This window comes from Opisthocomus hoazin, chromosome 8 (assembly GCF_030867145.1).
Source record: "Opisthocomus hoazin isolate bOpiHoa1 chromosome 8, bOpiHoa1.hap1, whole genome shotgun sequence".
NCBI lineage: Eukaryota > Metazoa > Chordata > Aves > Opisthocomiformes > Opisthocomidae > Opisthocomus > Opisthocomus hoazin.
Window position 1 is genome coordinate 59,969,222 of NC_134421.1, and position 20,385 is coordinate 59,989,606.

Consider the following 20,385-nt stretch of genomic DNA (forward strand, 5'->3'; position numbering starts at 1 on the left):
ATCACCTTAATTGTACCCTAGAGCTTGTTCTCTTGTGTCATTGTTTATGTTAAATGGGCTTGTATCTGAGTTCACTACTTAGTGTTCGGAAGTGCTTGAATTAACAATAAATTGTTTTTCATTTTATTACTGTTCTTGCAAACTAAATGCTACTGAGTAGGTACAAAAGCAGAACAGAAGGAGATACTAAGGAAAGAACTGTAAATGAGGGTAACAAATATAAACAGTATAATGTAAACAAAATTAATGGTCAAAAAGATAAGTAAGATTTCAGTTGCTTTTTTTACTTTAATAATATTAATTCTAATTTTGTAGACTGTACATTTGCCCTACAGCCTGAGCACTGAACTGATATTCAGAAAGCATAATTAGACATGTGTGCAGTTAACGAAGCTTGGTCTGTTGTCCAACTGTAACAAGTAACTTGGATAATTGGGAAAGACTTCTAAGACTGCGAATTATCTAATTTTTGCACCTCTTTTTTGTATTAAAAATTAGTGTTACTTTGAAGAGAAAGAGAATTAAAACTTTTTAATTCTAGTAAATCAAATATAGTTAACAAAATATCCTTTTGAGTTGACTGTGTTACATTAAACTCTGATTGTATGCAAGAAATGGGAGTGTGTCTTAGGGGTTGATGGGAACTTTGTGGCATTTCAAGAGTACATTTGCTTCCAGTTACAGAGCCCTGGTTCTCTGCTTATGTGTTGCTTTATAGTTTACAAGTAAGGAACCTTTAAGTATTGATGCCAGAAACTGAAACTTGTAGGTCAGAGCACAGTCTGGTTTTGAAAGCTTTGGAGGCATGGTAGCTGTGATAGTGGGGAACAGGACTGCAGGTCCTAAGAGGATCTTCCAGACCTATGTTCCTTTTACTGTACTGTAGCCTTAAATATTTGCACAGAGATACAGTCACCCAGATGTAAACTTGTATATTTTGGTACTATGATTCTGCAGTGAGGGAACTGAAATATAAAGGATTACACATCTAGTGTTATAAATAAAGGCTCATTTGCTTCCATTGGTGTGACGGCCTATGTCAATATACCTTCCCTCAGAGAAGCTTGTCTAAAGGCTGATTTACAGATCAGATTCACCTAACTCCAAGTGGGTGCCTGCATCTAAGCTCGTATCTTTTTATAGACAGTGCAGAGCTAGTCGATGCAGTCATTGGAGTGTAGGGTGTGATTCGTCTCATGCTGAAGTAGTTTCTGCATTCAGTCAGATGAATTGCACCATAAACTGTATTGATTAGATTTCTGCTGGCTATAATGGGAACTTAGGAAACTAGTTTGGCTGTACATACATACTTGGCAGGAAGCTAACATTAGATGAAATAAATTCTTTCTTTAAAGTTTAGTTATAGCCAGGCTAAAAATCTGTTTCTTGATTCTTAACTCTGTTCAGTCCACAAGCCAGTTTTTGTTCTATTAGAAAAAAATAAATATTGTGAAGGGGGGGGGGGAATGACTTTATCATTCTTTTAATTGTCCTGTTGCTGGTAACAGCAGAATTTGTTGGGTTTCTTTGCATGATTGCCCTGGAACAATGTTTTTGCAATTTAGTGACAAGTGAGAGATCTTCCTGGTGAAGCTACTTTTGCAGCAGTATGCTTTTTCAGATGTCAGTGCATCAGAAGATCGAATGTGTTAGGGTGCTTTTAATTGGAAAAGAGTTTTGTCTGGTATCTCCGCTTCAACTTGAGTCTAGAGTTTGTTTTGTATCAGAATTTCTATCTTAGAACTGAAGATGCTTCATTCATATAGCAACCAGGGAAGCTCAGAAATGCTTTCTGCTAAAAAAAGTGAGAAGTAAAGTTTTATCTTTAAGTATATGCTAAAAAGGTTGAAAATTCAGCCAGCGGAGGTTAAGAACTTTCTCCCTTTTGTGCAGGTAATTTAGTTTGGGTTAAGGCTTTACTCTTTAAAGAACACTTTTGATTCTTACATTGTTTTTCATGAAGTTTTGAAGTCTGAATATGTGGCTTGCAGTTGTGGAACAGTGAAAGACTTAGGCCGGTTAAACAGTGAGAACATGAAACTGAGAACATAGCTGAAAAGCGTGAGCACAGGTAGCATCAGCTGGGGAAAATCTTTTTGAACTATTAGAGAAGTGTATTGCCAAAGGTTTAAAGGAGATAGAGGACACAGTTAATAGCTATAAAACCTACTGAAGAGGTTTTCTGAATGTGGAAGGTATCTCTGTCTTGAAGGGACATGAGGGGCCCCTTGGATTTTTATAAATGCTGTTCTATGTGCTATTCTGCCTTAGCTCCTTGCAGAAGATTTTTACAAATCTTACTCTTTTCTATGTTCTGTTTGGAGGAATGTCTAAACTATTCCTCTTCTTCCAGGAATTTATTTCTGCTAAAGACATAAAAATGAAATGCTTCTTCAAGAAGTTGCACTCTACTTGAATTAACTCTTTTGGCTTTTCCAGAAGAAAGCATTTCTGTCAAATAATTTGAAAGTCCACAACAGTATTCTGTCTAAGTAGAGAGCTGATAATATTAAGAACAAAAGGCTTGTGAAGTAACTATACTGAACACAATTCAGAGATTACTACATGCTAATTGTACTTGCTAGCTGCTTGGCAGGTACACATTTTAATTACTGTATGTTGTTGACTTTTGATGTTGATAATAAAGACTATGCTTCACAGAACTGGCATGTTTAGAAGCAGAAGGGCAGAAGACTGTTTAGTTCATAACTTATACAATGCCTCCATTCTGAGTGAGGGCGCTGTGCTGAAGTTTTGACTACGTTTAAAATACTTTTCACACTGCTTGCTTTGTTAGCCAAGCGGTAGCTCTGGGGTCACCTCCTCGATTTGAAAAGCTAAAACATGTATTGGAAATACCTTTTTGTTTTGCTGAAGAAACGAGTGGTTGTGTTTTACTACTGACTAGCGCCACAGAGGTGCTGGTGGTATGTTTGAGAGGTGTCCTTTCCCAGAAGCATTTTGAAACAAACTTTCTTTTGAAATTCCTCTTTAATCCTCACTGCTCTGCTAGTGAGAGTAAATCAGTGTACGCTACAAAAAAAGAAGCTGGATGTCAAAGGAGAAACTGAAATACAAACTTAAAAGGAAAAGTATTTCCCTCATCAGAACTTTTGACAGTCCCGGGCATAAACAAATCTCTGTAGTCCTAACAATGCTGCCTGAGTTGTAATACTACCCAGTTCTGCCCTATGAACTGTGCTTCTCCTTTTTGTGAAACTGGTTATTTGAAAAATATCCAACACTGAAAAATCAGGGACTCATAATTTCTGTGTTTCCAATTGAATTTAGTGTTGCTGCAAACAATAGCCTGTAATGCCTAAAATGTCTGTCGGCATCAGCTGAGATGTGAAGATGATCTGTATGTTGCAAAAGAAGGGTAAGAGACAGAATAGCTCTGTAAATGCAAAGCTGAGTGAATGTGCTGTGTTCTGCTAACACAGTTTGTCTGTAGCTGGCAGGTAGCTCTTTATGCCGTAGCTCTTACCAGCGAAGGAGCTGACCTTGGGCTCAGCCCACTGAACTTTATTTTAGCCAGTTAAACTCATGGGAAGTAGATGCACTCTGGGCCCTCACACTCAGTACTCTTTGGGCTGTGTCTTGAATGCTTGGTCCAGTTTTGCCCCCCTCCAGTACAAGCCACACATCAATAAAACAAAGCAAGCTCAGCAGAGAGACATCGAAACAGTCAGGGGCTGGAGCGCTTGCCCGGCGAGGAGAGGCTGAGGGAACTGCTGTTGTTCAAGCTGGAGAAGGGGGGAGGCCTAAAAGCAGCCTGTCCTGTACATGCAAGGAGATCATCAAGACTATACAATACAGTGGTGGATGGTGAGGGGGTGAGGAACAATGAGTGTAAGCTGAAATGAGAGGTTTGTACTGGGTATAAGGAAAACCTTTTTAATTATGAGGGCAGTCAGGCAGTGACACTGGTTTCACAGAGAGGTGGTGCAGTCTCTGTCCTTGGAGGTTTCCAAGACTGGATTGGTAAAGTCCTGAGCAACCTGGCCTGACCCAACTGACTCTGCTCTGAGCAGGAGGGGTTTGACTAGAGACCTCTAAAGGTCCCTTCCAGCCAGAATTATCCTATGATTAAGTGTATTTTAAGAAAGTAGAAATATAGTAGTAAAGGTGTTTCTTGTGTAAAATGGTAGGTTGAAGTGTTCTCATTTCTAATTCCCTGATAAAAAATGTTTTCCTTGGTGTTGGTGTCAACATTTTCATTGTGGTATAAAGGAAGCAAAAGAGAAAACAGAAACTAAAAAATGAAAATCAGCCAAAATTATAAACTAGTCAACAATTTTGTTGGAAAAAAATGACAAGTTAATACATTTTATTCCTCCAGAGATAGTTGATAGATTTTTTTTTTTTTTTTTTTAAATAGGGTTTAGAAAGTTAAATTCACAGAAAAGCCGAGGTGGACAGGGAGCTCTGGTCTAGTCCAACCCCCCTACTCAAGCAGATGCACCTAGAGCAGGTTCCTCAGGACCATGCCCAGTTGAGTTCTGAGTATCTCCAAGGCTGGAGACTCCACAACCTGCCTGGGCAAGAAATTGCAGTGTTTAACCAGCCTCAGGGTAAAAAAGTTCTTTTTTTCTTACGTTTAAATATGGTTTCCTGAATTCCAGTTTGTCCTCTTTGCCTCCTGTCCTTTCACTGGATACTGCTGACAAGATCCTGCCTCAATCGTCTTTAGCTTCCCCATCAGGTATTTTGATGAAATCCCTCCAGGCCATCTTTTTTCCAGGTTAAACAATTGTAGTGCTCTCAGCCTCTCCTTGTATGTGAGGTGCTCCAATCCCTTAGTCATCTGCATGGCCCTGTTCAGTTTGCAGGTTAAGACAGGTAAATGTGGGTGTCTGTGAGTACAGCGGCCAGCAAAGCTCCTGCGCTGTTCAGAGGGGACCTTCTCAGGCTACTTAGAGAGTGATCTACCGACTGGCTCCTGGGCATCTGCCAGTGGGTTCTTCTGGCTCCCTTGACTAGGTCTGTTTCTGAATCCGTCGATTTAGTTTAGTATGGCATTTAGGATGAAGAACTCTTATTGTGTTTTTGCACCTCTTTATCAGAGTTCGAGACAAGGCTTTGGCTGAAATAATTCAAAGAGAGTGGATACACTGATTCTTGAGTAGAATCTTCTCTTCATGTGCTTTTTCAGAATGTAAATGCTAGTAAAGTGTGTGTCTGAAGTAAGCAAAGCACAGAAATATATGTAAAAGTTGTTTAATGGTTTTATAGATTTGTAAAAATTACTGTTCTGTTATATGCAGTTCTTGGTGATTGTGGATTATAGACTCACTGTAGACAACAGAATAAATCTAAACCTTTAAATTTTCTTTTTGCTAGCTAGAAATTATGTGTGCTTTTAAGAAGCCTAACATGTATTAATGTTGATAAACTGTAAAGAAAACTATTTTCACCTTCAGAATGCCATAAAATGTTGTATTTCCTCTTTAATCCTCAGATTGGGCAAGGTAATTTAGTAGGACAAGTAAATCTGTAAATCCAGTTACAGGAAATTTAGCATCAGATCCTCTGTTATAGCTTGAAAATGTTCCCATCTGTTGTGCAGTTTGAACTCTTGCCAGGTTAAATAAAGCTCTAGGTCTCTATCTCTATCTTGATCAATAAACATGTATTCAGTGTTTTCAATAATATGTAAGTAGGCTGTATGAAAGACTACTGTGAATTATAGTGCCTCCCCAGAGACTGAGAATAACATCTTGTCGTACTCCGGGAGAGATCTATTGGGTTGAAAACTCTTTGTTTCTGTTGCAGACCAGCAATCACCTCCTTGGGCCAAAGCCATTTCCCCTGGACAGATTGTTAGCAATATTATATAGTATTGTGGACAACAGAGTTGCTCCAACTGCAAATATATTTTCCCAGGTGAGTGTGTACTTACTTTTGTTTCCTTTTTACTGTCTGGACTTTTTGAAAAGATTTTATGTTGTTTCTTGTAAGTCATCATTCTAATTAAATGAGAAAACAACCACAACGGTAATTTTAAGTTGAAGGCTCAGAATAATATTTATCTGTATTACTAGCTATGAATTCAAGAATGTATCTGTGAAATGGTCTAAAACCTTCCAATATCTGAGTTTTTCCTGATCCTGGACTGTGATCTGTGTTCATTAGTTGCTTGACTTCTCACTGAAGTCTGTTAAGCTGTTTGCATTTCAAGTTAAGTATATAAATGTTCACTGTCCTGTGGCTAAAATTAGTCACCTTGTAATGCATGTTACAAAAATGTAGAGGTGAAAAAGGAGCAGAGGAAAGAATGAGATATTTTCAGGTGAAAGATGTTTGCTCTGAGATTTGTGTCTTAGGGGTAATGTTTTTCATTGGGACCAATTTCTAAAAATCTTACAGATCAGAGTCAGTATCCCGTTCACTAGATGGCAGCATGACTATAGAGTTGAGTGGAATTAAGTAAATCTAGAGTTTTCTCTAGACTTCTGGGTTTGTCAAATTTAAATGCCTGTTCTGTGTAAGTAAAGATAGTTTCTGTTGTCAGCTTGATTCTTAGATCTTTCATGTCCACCTCAGAAGATCTCCATTTCTTTCCTGCTTTCCAGTTGTGTTGAACTTTTACTTACAGAAATATTTTCTACCTTTCCTTATTAGCTCTCAAATTTAACCAAGGAGTATTTAAATGTCTGTGTTCATGCAAAGTTCTAGGAAACATTTTTCAGCTTACAGTCTGCACCCCCATGAGAGTCAATGGATTGACTTTCAGAGGTGGTCAGTAGGCAGCTGAAAAAATCAAGTTTAGACACGCTCATGCATCCTGTATGTGTTTCTTGCCTTTCTTATGTCATCACACGGTACCTCAGGACTTCGTTGTGCTTACGGAAGGAACCCTAACTCTGTATTTCAAAGCTATGTGAAGTTTCCCATGGACAAAAGCTATATGGAGGGACACCAAAGGTTGTTGAAGCAGGCAGTTTCTGACCAGCCTTTGGGTGATGGCTGCAGCCTTGTAGTTACTTAGAGCAACTTTGGAGTAAACAAAGAACACAGGGACCTTAGTGTTCATAAAAATGCATATATTTGGCCAGCTATATCTAATCACTTTTTGTTTCTGGCTAGTGTTGGATGTAGCTTGAGATAATTGCTTTTGTATGAATGTTGTGTTGATTCTTCAATTCACTGTACTGTGAAGTCTGTTGATCAAGTCTGTCAGTCAAGATATTGGTCACATCCCTTTCCGTGGAGGGTGCTGGGTTTGTGTTTTGCTCTAGGTAGCGTGTTTTTTTTATTTAAGACATGAAGTGTTGAAGCTGAAATCAGAATACTGAGGCAAAAGCCAGTTGTCTTGTTTAATGTTGTTAGTTTATCAACAATGATTGATCTAGGTTAAGTTCAGTAAGAAAAGGAGTCTTATGAGACCGTTAGAGAAACTCAGAAGAAAATAAGATACAAGTAATATTCAGATTGGTTTTGCTTGTGCTTTAAATCTATTGATGATCCACCACATAGGTACTTCTTGTTTTAAGCCTCTCTCTCTTTTCTCTCTCTCTTTTCTCTCTGCCTTTCTTTTTTCACGCCTTTGAAGGCACTGTCACTGTGATCTTCCCCAACAAAATATCATTTTTAAGATGGACGGAATGCAACCTTTAAGGCATAAGATGAAAGAACAGGCAAGAAGCAGGACAACTGACTGTCCACAGCAGCTGTGAAAGTGAATGATGATAAAAGACTGGGAGCACTATGTAGTATAATTTGTGTGTAGGATGCTGGCTGTATATTCTCTTTATTTTTTGTATATCAAAATCATCTTGGTATACTTAAGATGTGAATGTACTATATAACAGAATTTTACAGTGTATTTTCAAAATTAATATGTCTGCATGTTTAACATGCGTTCCAGTGAGAGAACAAATTCCATTATTCTAATGCAGTTAAGTAGTACTGAAAACGTAGTTTGTACATGGAGTGTAATTCCCCCTTAGACTAAATTGCAGAATGAGAAAATTCAAGTAAATGCTTCATCCTAATTTAGAGTGTACACTAGATGGCAGTGTTAACAAAGAATAGCTGTAATTTATTTTTCAGAATATATGCAGATTAAGCTATGAAGATATAAAAATATTCTATTAAACCTTAACCAGGTTAGGGCAAACAAGTTGAAATTAAATCTGTTTATGGAAAAATAGAATTTTATAATTTATTTTTAAAATATTTTAATTATGAAAACAGTTTTTGTATTAAATAGTAATTTTAAATCGTTGAAATTTCTCATGTAAATTAACATAAAATACAACGTAATTTTAAACTGATTTTGGAAGTAGTTTAATCTAGGCGTAATACTTAATGGCAGTTTTATTCTTGATTAGTTTAAAACAATTTGCGTTTCACTGATTTTTGCCATTAATTATTCTGTAAATATATTTTCCAAATAAAGTAAATGTCAAGAAGCTGGGTTATCCTTAGCAGTATTGATACATTTTACAGTTAGACACCACAAGCTTTTATTTTCTTGTTTGTGTGTACAGCATGGAAATCATTCTTGAATTGAGCAGAAGTTTAAAATGTTTTAAATCAAATATTTGGGTTCTTAACTGAGTCAATGTTAATTTCATGTACTCTTTAATTTGTAAACTGAAAGGCTGTACATGAAACAAATACTTAATAATTCTCCCGATGTACTGTCAGAAAATAGCATGACTTTGCTTTAAAATTGATTAAGAATCTCAGTCAAGATTCAAGAAGGACTAGCAGCTGCTTGAGGATCTGTCATGTTGCTGATTTCTTGATATTTCTTAATGCTTCTTGTTTCTGTGGATAATTTCCATTCAGATGAAAATTCTGGTTAGCTTTTAAAAAAATGAAACTGCTGTGCTAATAAGCAGCAAAATTTAAATTTTCTGTTTAATGCTAGGTTTTATTGAAAATGTTTCATTTTTACTAAATGGAATTTCAACTTAAAATTTACATCTTAATCTAACTTTTGCCTTTTAGTGATAATTAGTCCTTAAAATGGTCTCATACTTTTTCAAACAAAAAGTTAATGTGTTCCTTTCAAAAGCATGATTTTTGCAATTGATATGAGGCTGTTTTTCCTGCTGTAACTTCTTGCTGTAATTGGGTTACATAAGAAAGAAATGGGCTCATTCATTTTGGTTTTCCTCACCAACTAGTACAGGGGAGTGGCACGGGGAGGGGGGGAACCCCAAACATGCAGATTTCCACTTAGTCAAATTATAATTGTTTCAGTTACCCCCTTAAAAGTTGAAATTTCTCATGGTTTTGTGCTATTTTTAAATAAAATTTTCGCACATCTAGTGAAGATTGTTTGAGAGAAAGTTAACGTAAGATTTTTTCTTTTCTTTTAGACTACTGATGTTAGTACATATGTGAATATAGATCTATATTCACTTGAGAATTTTCCAGTGCTCCTTTCCCTCCAGCATAGTCACTGTTTTTCTTACTTCTAATTTGTCGTGATACTGTTTTTTTAACACATTATGTGTTACTGTAGCATGTCACTGATGTGTTTGAATTTTTTTGCTTTGTTTTTAAACCAAGAGATAATGGAGATTAAAGCACTATAGATTTCTGCAGCCATTTCAGAGAATGAGACCTTTGAATGTTTTTCTTCAGATGCACTTTTGTGAAATAATTTTAACAGATTAAAGATGATATTAGCACTGCCACTGGGCAGTTACATTCTTTGCCTGGGACAGAACTTGCACAGTTGATGTTCTGGTTGGATATTTGGCTAGGTTGAGCATGTGGCTGAAATATTTTAGAAGAGCAAACATTATTTTTAATGGTGAAAAAATGCAGATGTACTTTCACACAATGCTAAAAATAATGCAACTATGGAGTATGCAGTCTGCATCTTACGACAACAAATAATAGGGTTTCCTTACCTAGGTACAGCAATTGATGCTTTTTCAGGCTCAAGGAACAACGAGGAGTAAGATTTGTGTGTCCACATGGACCCACTGTGCAGCATATGAAATGTGCATTGTGTCCAAGTGCAATTATTACAGAATGGAGGGATACAAAGAAACTTCATAAGGCCTACCACAAGGGCACTTTGCAGAGGTTCGGAGAGTCTACCCAGTTCTGGTTTGTAGAGGAGTAGTATTTCATTTTAGGTTTCCCACATTTAGACAGAAATATAACATTATTCTCTTTATAAAAAAATATGCCTTAGTATAGGACACATGAATGGATTTATGCACAAAACGTCATGCAAGAATTATCAGCACTGATTTAAATTAAATCAGCTAATTTTCATTGAAGGGGTCAAGGGCTGTTAATTTCATATCACAACCAATAAGCAAGTAGGTATTTTTGTTGTTACAGTTAAGGTTTACATTATGGTTTCAAAGCCAGAATTAACAATATTTTTTCCTCTACCAAAATGATTTGTCAGTTGCTGCTTCAAATCAATTCAGTTCTCCTAACCATTTTACATTTTCTAGACTTCTTGTCTGGCTTCTGCTTTCTTGTGAAATATGCTTTTCATAAAGAGCTTTGACTACATCTACTTGTATTTTTGAGCTATAATGTTATCTTTATTAGGTAAAATGGAATTAAACCTTTTGTCTTGCATAGTTTTTGCATGTTTTATTCCTGTTAATACATCCCTGAATGTTTGGAAAGACATCTATGCAGAGAGGTCTGTTAACTTTTCAGAATATACTAGTAGCTGAAAATTACTGAATGGATGACTGATCAGTAACTTCAGTTCTGTTTGCATTTTTGCTGTAATGCATTAAAATGAGACTGTTAGGTCATCTGAAAAAAGTTTAGTCTCTGTTTACATTCAGAATCAGGTCTGCTTTTACTGTTACTCATTCAGGGAATATTTTCAGATAGTTGTATAACTGTAATTCACTTCTGATTTATAGTGCGTTCAGAAACACATTTCTGCAAAGGCTAGTCATCTCTAGGTATATGATGACACATCAGGTATCTTGCACATCACAGTGTACACTTCATTTATTAGACATTTCTTATCTGTTTGATAGGGAAATTCAGATGCTTTTTGTAGATGCACTAAGAATACCACAAATTCCTAAAGCTAATGTAGTTATAAGTGTGTAGGAATTTGGAATGAAGGTTAACAAAATTTTTCAATCTGGCAAGATATTAATCAGCATTGCAAATTGTTGGCCACAGAACAAGAGCTTTTTATCTAAAGTTAGAATAAGTGTGCATATAGGACATTGAGTAGTGTGTTAAGTGCCAATATGACATGGGTCTATTAGAAATACACAAAAACACTGGTGTACATAACATGCTTCCAGCTAGAGGGAGCCAGAGGAATGTATTTTTCTTTAATTAAAAAAAAAAAATTGTCCTTTCCTGGAGCGCAAAAATCTGAGAGGTTTGTTTTCTTTTTGTGTTGCTTTCTTTTCTGCCTTGCATGGATAGATTAAGGAGTAGCTGGTATTATATTTGTAAACTGGGACAGTATGTGGCAATGTACCTGCAAGATTTCTTTGTCCCTGTTGTGTTGGAAGCATACTTTATATCTTGGTTTTTCAGATGAGAATTTGGTATTTAAACTACCCTTTTTTTTTGTAAATTGCCAACTATGGTAAAATTCTGATTGTCTGGTTTTGTTGTCTACTTATTTGACGAAGGATTTGCTTTTATTATGGCATAGCCTTTCTAGACACCAGATGCCCACATCACGATCATAGCACTAACTCTGTTAGTGCATTGTGTTAGATCCCTTTCATGTAGCAACTTTGATAAAAAGGAATACTGTCAACTTAACAGTTTTTTTCAAATGGAAAACACTGTAATTGCTTCTACAAGCTCAGATTGTGTTAATGTATGAAAATACTAAGTTTTCCATCCTACACTTGACAACTCTTGGCTGAATGAGAATGACTCATTTTTGGTAGATCAGCTGTTCCAGTATTGTGTTCCAGCTTTTCTTGCTATTGCGGGGACTGCTCATGGGAACATTTTACATATGGCCTGACTAGAGTGTTTACCACTAATAGAATGTTCTACACTGAAAAATGAGCAGGTACATGAGTTTCCAGAGAAAAAGATCTGGGCAAAAATGTGTATTGTGCTAGGCTGTTCCCTAGAAGGCCTTGCTATGAAGCAGAACAAACGTGAGTGGGAGCCGTTTTTATTTTAGACTGTGTGAAAAATACAGGACACGCTTTTGTACTGGTTAGATGCCCGTAAGTAAATTATTCTTTTTGTCATTTGTCTTTTTGAAAACAGGCAAAATACTGGAAAAATGAAAGTTCCTGCTGATTCTGTTTTTTCTTCTCTAAAACCACTTTTCTTTGCTTCATCTTTACTGTGAAAGTTCAGAAGTGTTGTGCTTGTCTTTTTTCTGAATAACCAGGTAGAGTCAGTGCTAAAAGTTTTCCTTAAGTAATAGAGAACTTTGTAGCAAACGTTAGCTACGTAAGTGTGTGGGATGACTTTTTGGTAGAATATATTTGTACCCTGTTCTCAGATCAGCTTAGCATTCAGAACTTCATGATTGAAGTTTATGTTGTGGTGAGATTTCTTGTTTTCCTGTTGAATGTTTAAAAAAAAAAAAGGTTTTTAATCTCACAGATAACATCACAAGCTGATTCAGGACATAATTACAGTGTGTCACGCATCTGAATTTGGAGGGTGTCTTCCTTTGCTTTGTACACCTATTAGGCAGTACAGAGCAACAGTACCTCAAAATTAGGTGGAGATTCAAATGGTTGTATACAAAAATGTTGATATATTCAAATAATTATTTTATATGTTGTTAAAATGTTGAATTACGGAGTACTACGTAGTGAACATTCAGAAGTGAGATGATTGTTAATGTCTCTTGGAGTTGGTTGTGTTTGTAGATTTGCTTAAATTTTGTTTCTGCAATATAAACATACTCTCATGTGTTTCTGTATTTTCATAACTTCTTGAGTTCTAGACTTCAACAACAAGAGAGGATGTCATCAACCTCTGCTTCTGCCCTGTTGATTTAATCTGCAAATGACTGTTTGCATTTCACTGTCCTCCTCTTGCTTCAGACGAAAGCACATAAAATTACACAGCTTAATCTAGTCTGGCCACGGGAATTGTCATCCCCAGAATGGTCCTGCTGTAATTCCTTTCAAGGGGGAGAATTTACTTTTACAAAACAATGGAACTAGATGGAAAAGATCTTAAAAGCATCTTTTTTCTTTGTTTTCCTTTTCTTTTTTCTTCATGAGAGCCATTAAGATTTATGGTATACCGCTTTATGTAGTCCATCAGAAGACCTCTGCTTCATAGCCTCTCAATGACAGAAGTGATTGAATGTAAACCATAGACTCTGGGGTTATTTCATTCTCACTACTGGTCCAAATAAACTTCCCTTCCTCTTTCAGTGTGAGTGAAGATACATAGACACATCTTGCCAGCACAGAGTATTTGTTAGTCTTCTATAAAGTCATATACAATTTTCATATATAATCGGTATATCCTCTGCAGGTTTCTTGTCCACACGCGTTTGTAATGCGACTTTTTGATCCTGTGACTCCATGGTTATCTGTACCGAAAAGATTTTTTTAGCTGTTATAACAGCTTTCTTGGCGATTGTCAAATTTGTAGTTGAATTTTTTTGATAAGTTTATATTATTACTGTTATATTTGGTCCTAATGCCTGTATTTTTTTATAGCTATATTATGCATCAGACACCCTTTGTTTTGCTAGATCAGTCTATTGATTAGAAAGTACATTAATCTATTGATCAGTAGTTTGTTGATTTTCAGTAGGTTTGGGAAGTTGGTGATAAGAGATAATAAATAATTCACTTTTATTTTCTCATTTTCTGTTATTGGTCACTGGACTGATCTGGCAGAAATTCATGAGCTGAAATGGGAACTTAATGTGGTGCACAGCATGGTGACATAGGTTAGCACTTTAGCACTGACTGTGGCAGCTTGAGAGAGCCTGCTGTTAAGCAGAAGGAAAGGAGAAAACATTACTTTTAACCAAATAGCTGACTGTATTTTTCTTTTAAGTCTCAGTATGGCTGGGAATAAAAATAAAAGTTTTCTTAGTTCAAGTACTACTTTCTAATTAAAATTGTGAAGAAACTAATATGCTTGATTCTTTCTAGTTCTGGTTAATACAGAAGAGATCTTTTAGAAAAACTAATTACGTTTGAGCTATGTTATGTTGTTTGACCTAGCTTGATCTTGTTTTCATTTTTTGGGGTATGCTCTTAGTGCAGCTTTACAGTCTTTTGGGAAGCTTTCTTAATCTAATTCTATTCTATTCTATTTGAAGTCTTTCTTTTCAGTAATCTAAGGTAGAAAACTTATTTCTGCAAAGAGCTTCTGGTGATAGTGCCCAGCTTGGCACTTAATCTATGTCTGTAGTGTATTTAAGAAGACAAGTTGTTGTGAATTATTGAAAACCAGTTTTATGGAAGAAATTTTGGTTATGACAAGGGAAAGGCTAATGAGAGGGAGAGAGTGAGCACTTCAGATGAAATTGAGTTTATCAGGAAGATAAAGGGAATTCCTAAATTTATTCTGTCTTTCATCTAGAAAAATTGACTAATTTCAAAACTTTCTTGCTGTTTAATCTTAGTTTTTTATTTCAGTAGCATCTCCCTAAGAATTTGCAGACTCGTATAAGCCAGTAAGTAGCGATATGTTAAGACTTTCAAAAATTGATTTACAATAAATTTGTATTTTTCAAATATAATCAAATAAAAAATGTAATTTTGAGGTAGGTATGTAAGTTTGCTACAATAGTGATGGAGAGTTTTATATACTCTGTGAATCTGTTAATAACGTTCACAAATAATTCTTGTGGCCTTATGGACTTCATGTTATATATTCCTTGTGCCCTTTGCCTGCTATATAGCATAGGGAATGTGTTGCATCAACCAACAGTTTCTTTAACTTCTGGTCTCTCAGTGCATAATTTGTAAACAGTGTTTGAAGCTTCAAATTTTAACTTATCTATGAAAATGTGTTAGTGTATAAAAGGAGTAAATATGAATACATGAAAGACAAAACAAAGTTTTCTTCCTTCCAAACTCCGTCCTTTCCATCCCTTTCTTTACATACTTATTTAGAAATTGGTTTCATGTAAGGAACATCATTTAATACTCCAGGAATAAATTCACTCTGTGTTTACATCAAGCAGTTGCAGCTGAAGCTTGTTAGTGATTGCCTCCCAGATTTAAAAAAAATTCATCGCTGTGGTACATGAACTCCCATTGTTTGGAGATAAATAATCGGCTCATCCCCTCTTTAGGAAAGAACAAAGAACATAATAGTACATCTGGTTCATCTGTTAAGACAGCAAAGATTAATTAAGCAAGTACTGCACAACCTCTCTTGATAACATATATATCTAAAAACAGCCTGTATATGATAAGTTTTTTAATCACTTTGCTTTAACTGTTTAGTGTATGCACATAATCTGTTCCAGAATCACCAGCTATTCATAGGAATAAGTTAGGATACAATACTAAGAGAAGGTAAATCGAAGAATTTTAGTAGAATTCATTAGTTTTCTTGCAAATCTCTTGATTTAAGATGATATGACTAGAAAGATAGAAGACTAGAAAGAACCTGTTGAGCCCCCAGGTGACATCATTAACACTCTTCATAATTTTATCTGTCTCTTTCTTAAAAATAATTTGGCTGGTTTCTCTGACAATTTGGATCGCAACATGTTTAGGGGAATGAACCATCTCTTTATTGAGCAGTGAAATACAATTTCAAAGCTAGAACTAGCCCTTATTGTCAGATAGTTATATTGAGTGTCCCCGCTTCTTCACTTCCCTAGTCACTCAAACTAACATCTAATTCCAAGTTTAAGAGTACTCAAGGCCAGTGTTGCTTGCTTTACTTTTTGCTGCCATTGTCTTTTCACCTAAATAGCTTTACTTGTTCCTTGGTGTGTACTTCATCAGAGCTGTAAGGACATAGATATCTTGTCAAGATCTTAATTTTACAAGCCTTCACTTATTAAATATGTCTTTTATTTCCCTGCACATACAGTAATAATTGCAGCTTCAGTAATAGCATGAATGATGGTTCAGAACCACTGGTCGAAGAGTTGGCTGTAATTTTATGTTCTTTTTACTGATACACTCCTTGGACTAGTTCTGATACAGTCCCTGTCCTCCTCTCCCTGCCTAACGTGCTCTTGCATCTCCCTGTCTCGATTATGTTCCCTTTAGCTGCTTACACCCCACCTGTCACTTTAATATGGATGATTTTGCTGTATAACATATGAAATAAATTTGTAGCATTGTTTCTGTACCAGGGGCCCCTTCCAGTTTTTGATGAGGTTGGAAAGTACCGAGGCTGTGTACACGTACAGTGTTAGAGCACAAGGTAGCAAAATGATACATTAAAGAATATGTTGAATCACCTCAGTGAATACTTTTACTGTTTCTGCCCTGCCAACTGCAGTCAGTTCTAGCTACTGACTTTCTCCTTGACATCCCTCCTCCCCCAAAGACCCTCTGCTGCTTTTTGTGCTCATTTGATAGGGGATAGTGGGGCTTGCCACAGTATCTTGGACAAAAGAAGCAGCTGCATTACAGTTCGTTTGAAAGAGAGGATTTCAAAATAGGAAGCTTGTTGACGAAAGAATGCCTCTTGATAGATGAGGAATAGTGAAGTATTGACATAATCTCTTTTGTCCATCTATGGAAATGAAAACTGGAAAATATTTGGGGGGAACAGTGTGAAAAATTGATAGCAGGGTATGAGTAAATCTCAGTTATGAAAAATTTATATTCTTAGTAAACACTGCATATATTGCTTATTTAAAATATGAAGAGTGACAGAATAAGCTGAAACAAATTCTACAGTAGCTCAGACTTGGAAAATCTTGATTCAGAAAAGCATGCTTTTAGAAAAAGTCCCTGTGATTTGGCTAATGAACAGGTGAATCTGCCATGAAATTGATGATGATGATTATTATTAATTTAAAGGCTGAAAATGGTGCTGGATATCTGAAGGTGCATTAGGTGATGCACAGGGTCTCTGACCTTACTACCTTGTGATTTAATTTCTCACATGAGATGAAGGAGGGCGGACGACAGAAGAAATAATGTGATTATTTTGGATGAGAGTGATTCTAGCTATATATGTGTGTCTGCACAATAGAAGTATATCCGAGCTAGCCACCTAAGTGTGCTTTTCTAGTTAATAGATAGAAATAGGCATGCAGAGAACATCGTCCCATCCACTCTGATGTAGACATGAGCATCTAAAACCACTCTTTTCATAAAGAGCTTTAAAATCTGTATTAGGTTACAGTGAACCATGTCCTGATGTACTGGTTTTGCTCCACCGACTAGAAATAGTCAAGACAGCCTCAGATGCAAATATTTACGTTCTAGCTATCTAAAGCTTTTCTGCCCTTGAGGACTAAGAAATGTTTTCTCAGTAATTATCCTTCATATTGACCGAAAGGTGTTTTCTCAGTAATTATTCTGAATTGCTTGTAAAACAAACAGAAAAATCCACCATCAAATATCCCTTCTTGGATGTCATATCACTTGTCAATATGCTTGCAGAGTAGGGGAAATAATTGGTTTGTACGCCTTCCCACTCATTCCTCCTGGGAGTTAAGGTGGGCAGTTATGCTGCGTTGTATACTTGGGAAGCTGCGCTGGGTTGTGTTGAGTGGCTGGTAGGTTGGTGGTTGCCTTCCCATCCCTTTTTGCTGGACTGCTGTTCACTTATTCCTGAGAACAAATGCTGAAAGACTGTCTTTTCAATGACATGGTTTTCCTGGTGGAAACTTATTTTGCAGAATTCTGTGATGATGATCTGTTGTTTTACATCCTTGAAACTGCAGTGTGAACCCTACATCTTTGAACCGTATTTTCAATAACAGCAGCTATAGAACAGCTCAGTGTCTTGTGGAAAACTCTCTGAGAGTGATCTTTTTCCATGTGAAAAAGAAGATCCTACCTTTCCTGACATATTTGGCTACCTTTGTTGTTTTGAAATATGAAGAGGCAAGGCATAACCTCTGTAAGTGGCATTAATAGAAGAATTACAAAAAAAATGAAGGGCCATGCAGTTATTTAAATTTCATGAAGTGTTTTAGAGGTAAAATTTAAAAATATGACTTAGCTTATTCAGAGTGGATTTTTGGGCACAGCTTAACAACTGAAATTAAAATTGAAATATTTGGAGACAGATTAGTTTGGAAGAGCAGAATGTAGATGCTGATCTGTAAGTGTGTTTCATTAACATGTGCTGGGGCAACTTTAAATTCATTCAGGTGAACATCCATTACCGTGCTGTTACCCATGTAGAAAAAGGTCTTTAAAAAAAAATACAATAAAAAAAGTTCCAATACAAAAAATTCTGTATTTTAATCTTCTTGTTTTCTAATTAGTATTTGTTTCTAAATATGATTAGAAATTTATATATGTTGCCGTTGCTAGTAGGACATGATGCTAGCTCTCCATAGCAATTCACATACAACGTTGAAAGGTATCTTTCAGTGTGCGTGTTTTTGCATACATAGTTTTTGCCTGCCTGATCACCTCCCATAAATGTTTCTTGAAATATAATACAAATGAAGAGTGGGAAATTCATCATCCTTTTACGAACTTATTAAAACATTCCAGTATGTGGAGTAGAATATACAGACAGAACACCTGTGCCTTCTGAAAGGTTCTGAATTCAGACTGATTAGTAGTGAGTTTAAAAAATTAGGAGATGCGGTAGCTGGAGTATTTACTAAAAGGCATAGATAGAGAAGATGAAGACCCGAGTTGATATAGTTTCGTAATTGAAGAGCATTGGATCTGTTGTAGACCATCTGTGACCTACATAAAATGAACAAGAGTGTGTTCCATGTTCTAGATATCTAGGCAAGAAATATGAAAGAGAACATCAAAAGATGGACTAATGAATCATATATGTATAAACAAAATTGTTATAGTTGATACAGAGAGCAAACAGATTGACTTAAGAGATTACCACACAGATATGAGAAGAAAACTGAAGATTGTTGTTACAAAATGATCTTTTCCAGCCTTTTTTATTTATTACTAGCATATGGCTGAGGAAGACTTTTTGTAACAGATATTTTCTAGCCTTGAGTGGCCTCTAATGGATGTATAACACTGATGGTGTAGAGAAAAGCTTTTTAATAATTTGTGTGACTGTAGTGCTTGTGAAAGATGCTAGACTGACAGTCTAGAAGACTGGGAGACTGAAGTAATCTGTTCTGATTCACTGAACAGGTATAGCGGGGGCATCAGTGGCATAATCTCTCTGTATTGCTTTTTAATTGTATCCTGAAAAATCTGTCTTTTGTTTTTAGCTGACTGCTTATTAGTTAATAGTGACAGGGGCTTGCCATTTAACTTCATCCTGGATACTTAGCTCTTACAAATGAGTTTTTGACATAGCTAAGCTTTTTGTTTTAAATTACTAACTTGTATCATAAAATGCAATGGGCTACCGGTAGAAGTAGTGGAGGAGGAGGGATGGCTGACTAGGAGCACATGGTGACTGACTGACTGGAGCTGTTGCACAGTAGGCTGGTGTGCGGGTCAATACATGCTTGGTTTGCCTTTCTCCTTCCCTCCAAGACAAAGCAAAAAGGATTGAGACCTCGCTGGTTTTGACCTTGTGGTAGGTGTTTCTTGGGACTAGCCTGTGCTATTTGACCACTGAATTTAGCATGCTTTCTGTGGCCACGACCAGAACCCAACCACTTCTTAATGACTGGGAGAAACAAAGAGGTACAGGTGGAGAGTTAGCATGGCAGTAACTCCTTAGCTGAAATCTCCTTTTATCACTTCTATGATTATATTAAAACCTACTCAAACCAGTATCTCCCATACCAAATTTTAATTCTCCTTGGTGTCTGGAATTCACTTCAGTGAGCTAGATGGCCGTCTTGGTCTGGCTCAGGTGAGGCTTTTGTAACTTTACATTGTGTTCAGGCACTGGAGATAGCTTGGTGTGTTGGAGTCGTCGTGAAGAAAGGCAGCAAACATGATAGGAATCATCAGTATGATAGGAAGTATTAAACGCTTGAAGTCTTGATTTAATTTTGTTGCTAGTGAAAGTGTTTGTGCAGATACTAAAAAAGACAAAGAAAAGAGGTTAGTTATCTGTATCCAAAACCCAAAAGTGTTTCAGATTGATTGCCCAAAGTTGATGGTGCCTAAAACCTGGAAAAACAGCCAAACATAAACATGAATAAGGTAAACAATTTGAATCTATTAGGTGCTTATGCTTATCATAGTTTTAATAAGCTAAAATGCTAGTCTCTACTGGCGGTAATTTTATTTTTTCTGTTGTTGCTTGAACAGAGGAGAGATTTGAGCCTGATGTTTTATTTAAAAAAAATATACCCAACAACAAAAAACAACCAAAAAACCCCCCCAGCAAAAACCTACATACGTCACTGAAAAGTCAGGA

The 20,385-nt window shown here is 36.3% G+C and overlaps 1 protein-coding gene across 2 annotated transcripts in view; it reads left to right on the top strand.

Moving 5' to 3' along the window:
- The window catches only part of ORC5 (origin recognition complex subunit 5), a 75,568-nt gene that overhangs the window by 29,398 nt on the left and 25,785 nt on the right, over nucleotides 1-20,385 (top strand). Inside the window, exons 13-14 of one of the 2 annotated variants that reach the window (XM_075428937.1) lie at nucleotides 5,776-5,886; nucleotides 7,556-10,510. In XM_075428937.1, coding sequence (XP_075285052.1) covers nucleotides 5,776-5,886; nucleotides 7,556-7,570 — 126 coding nt within the window. In that variant the 3' untranslated portion in view covers nucleotides 7,571-10,510. Of the gene's footprint in view, nucleotides 1-5,775; nucleotides 5,887-7,555; nucleotides 10,511-20,385 lie in introns of those variants that run through there. The other variant, XM_075428936.1, reaches the window with a different exon arrangement.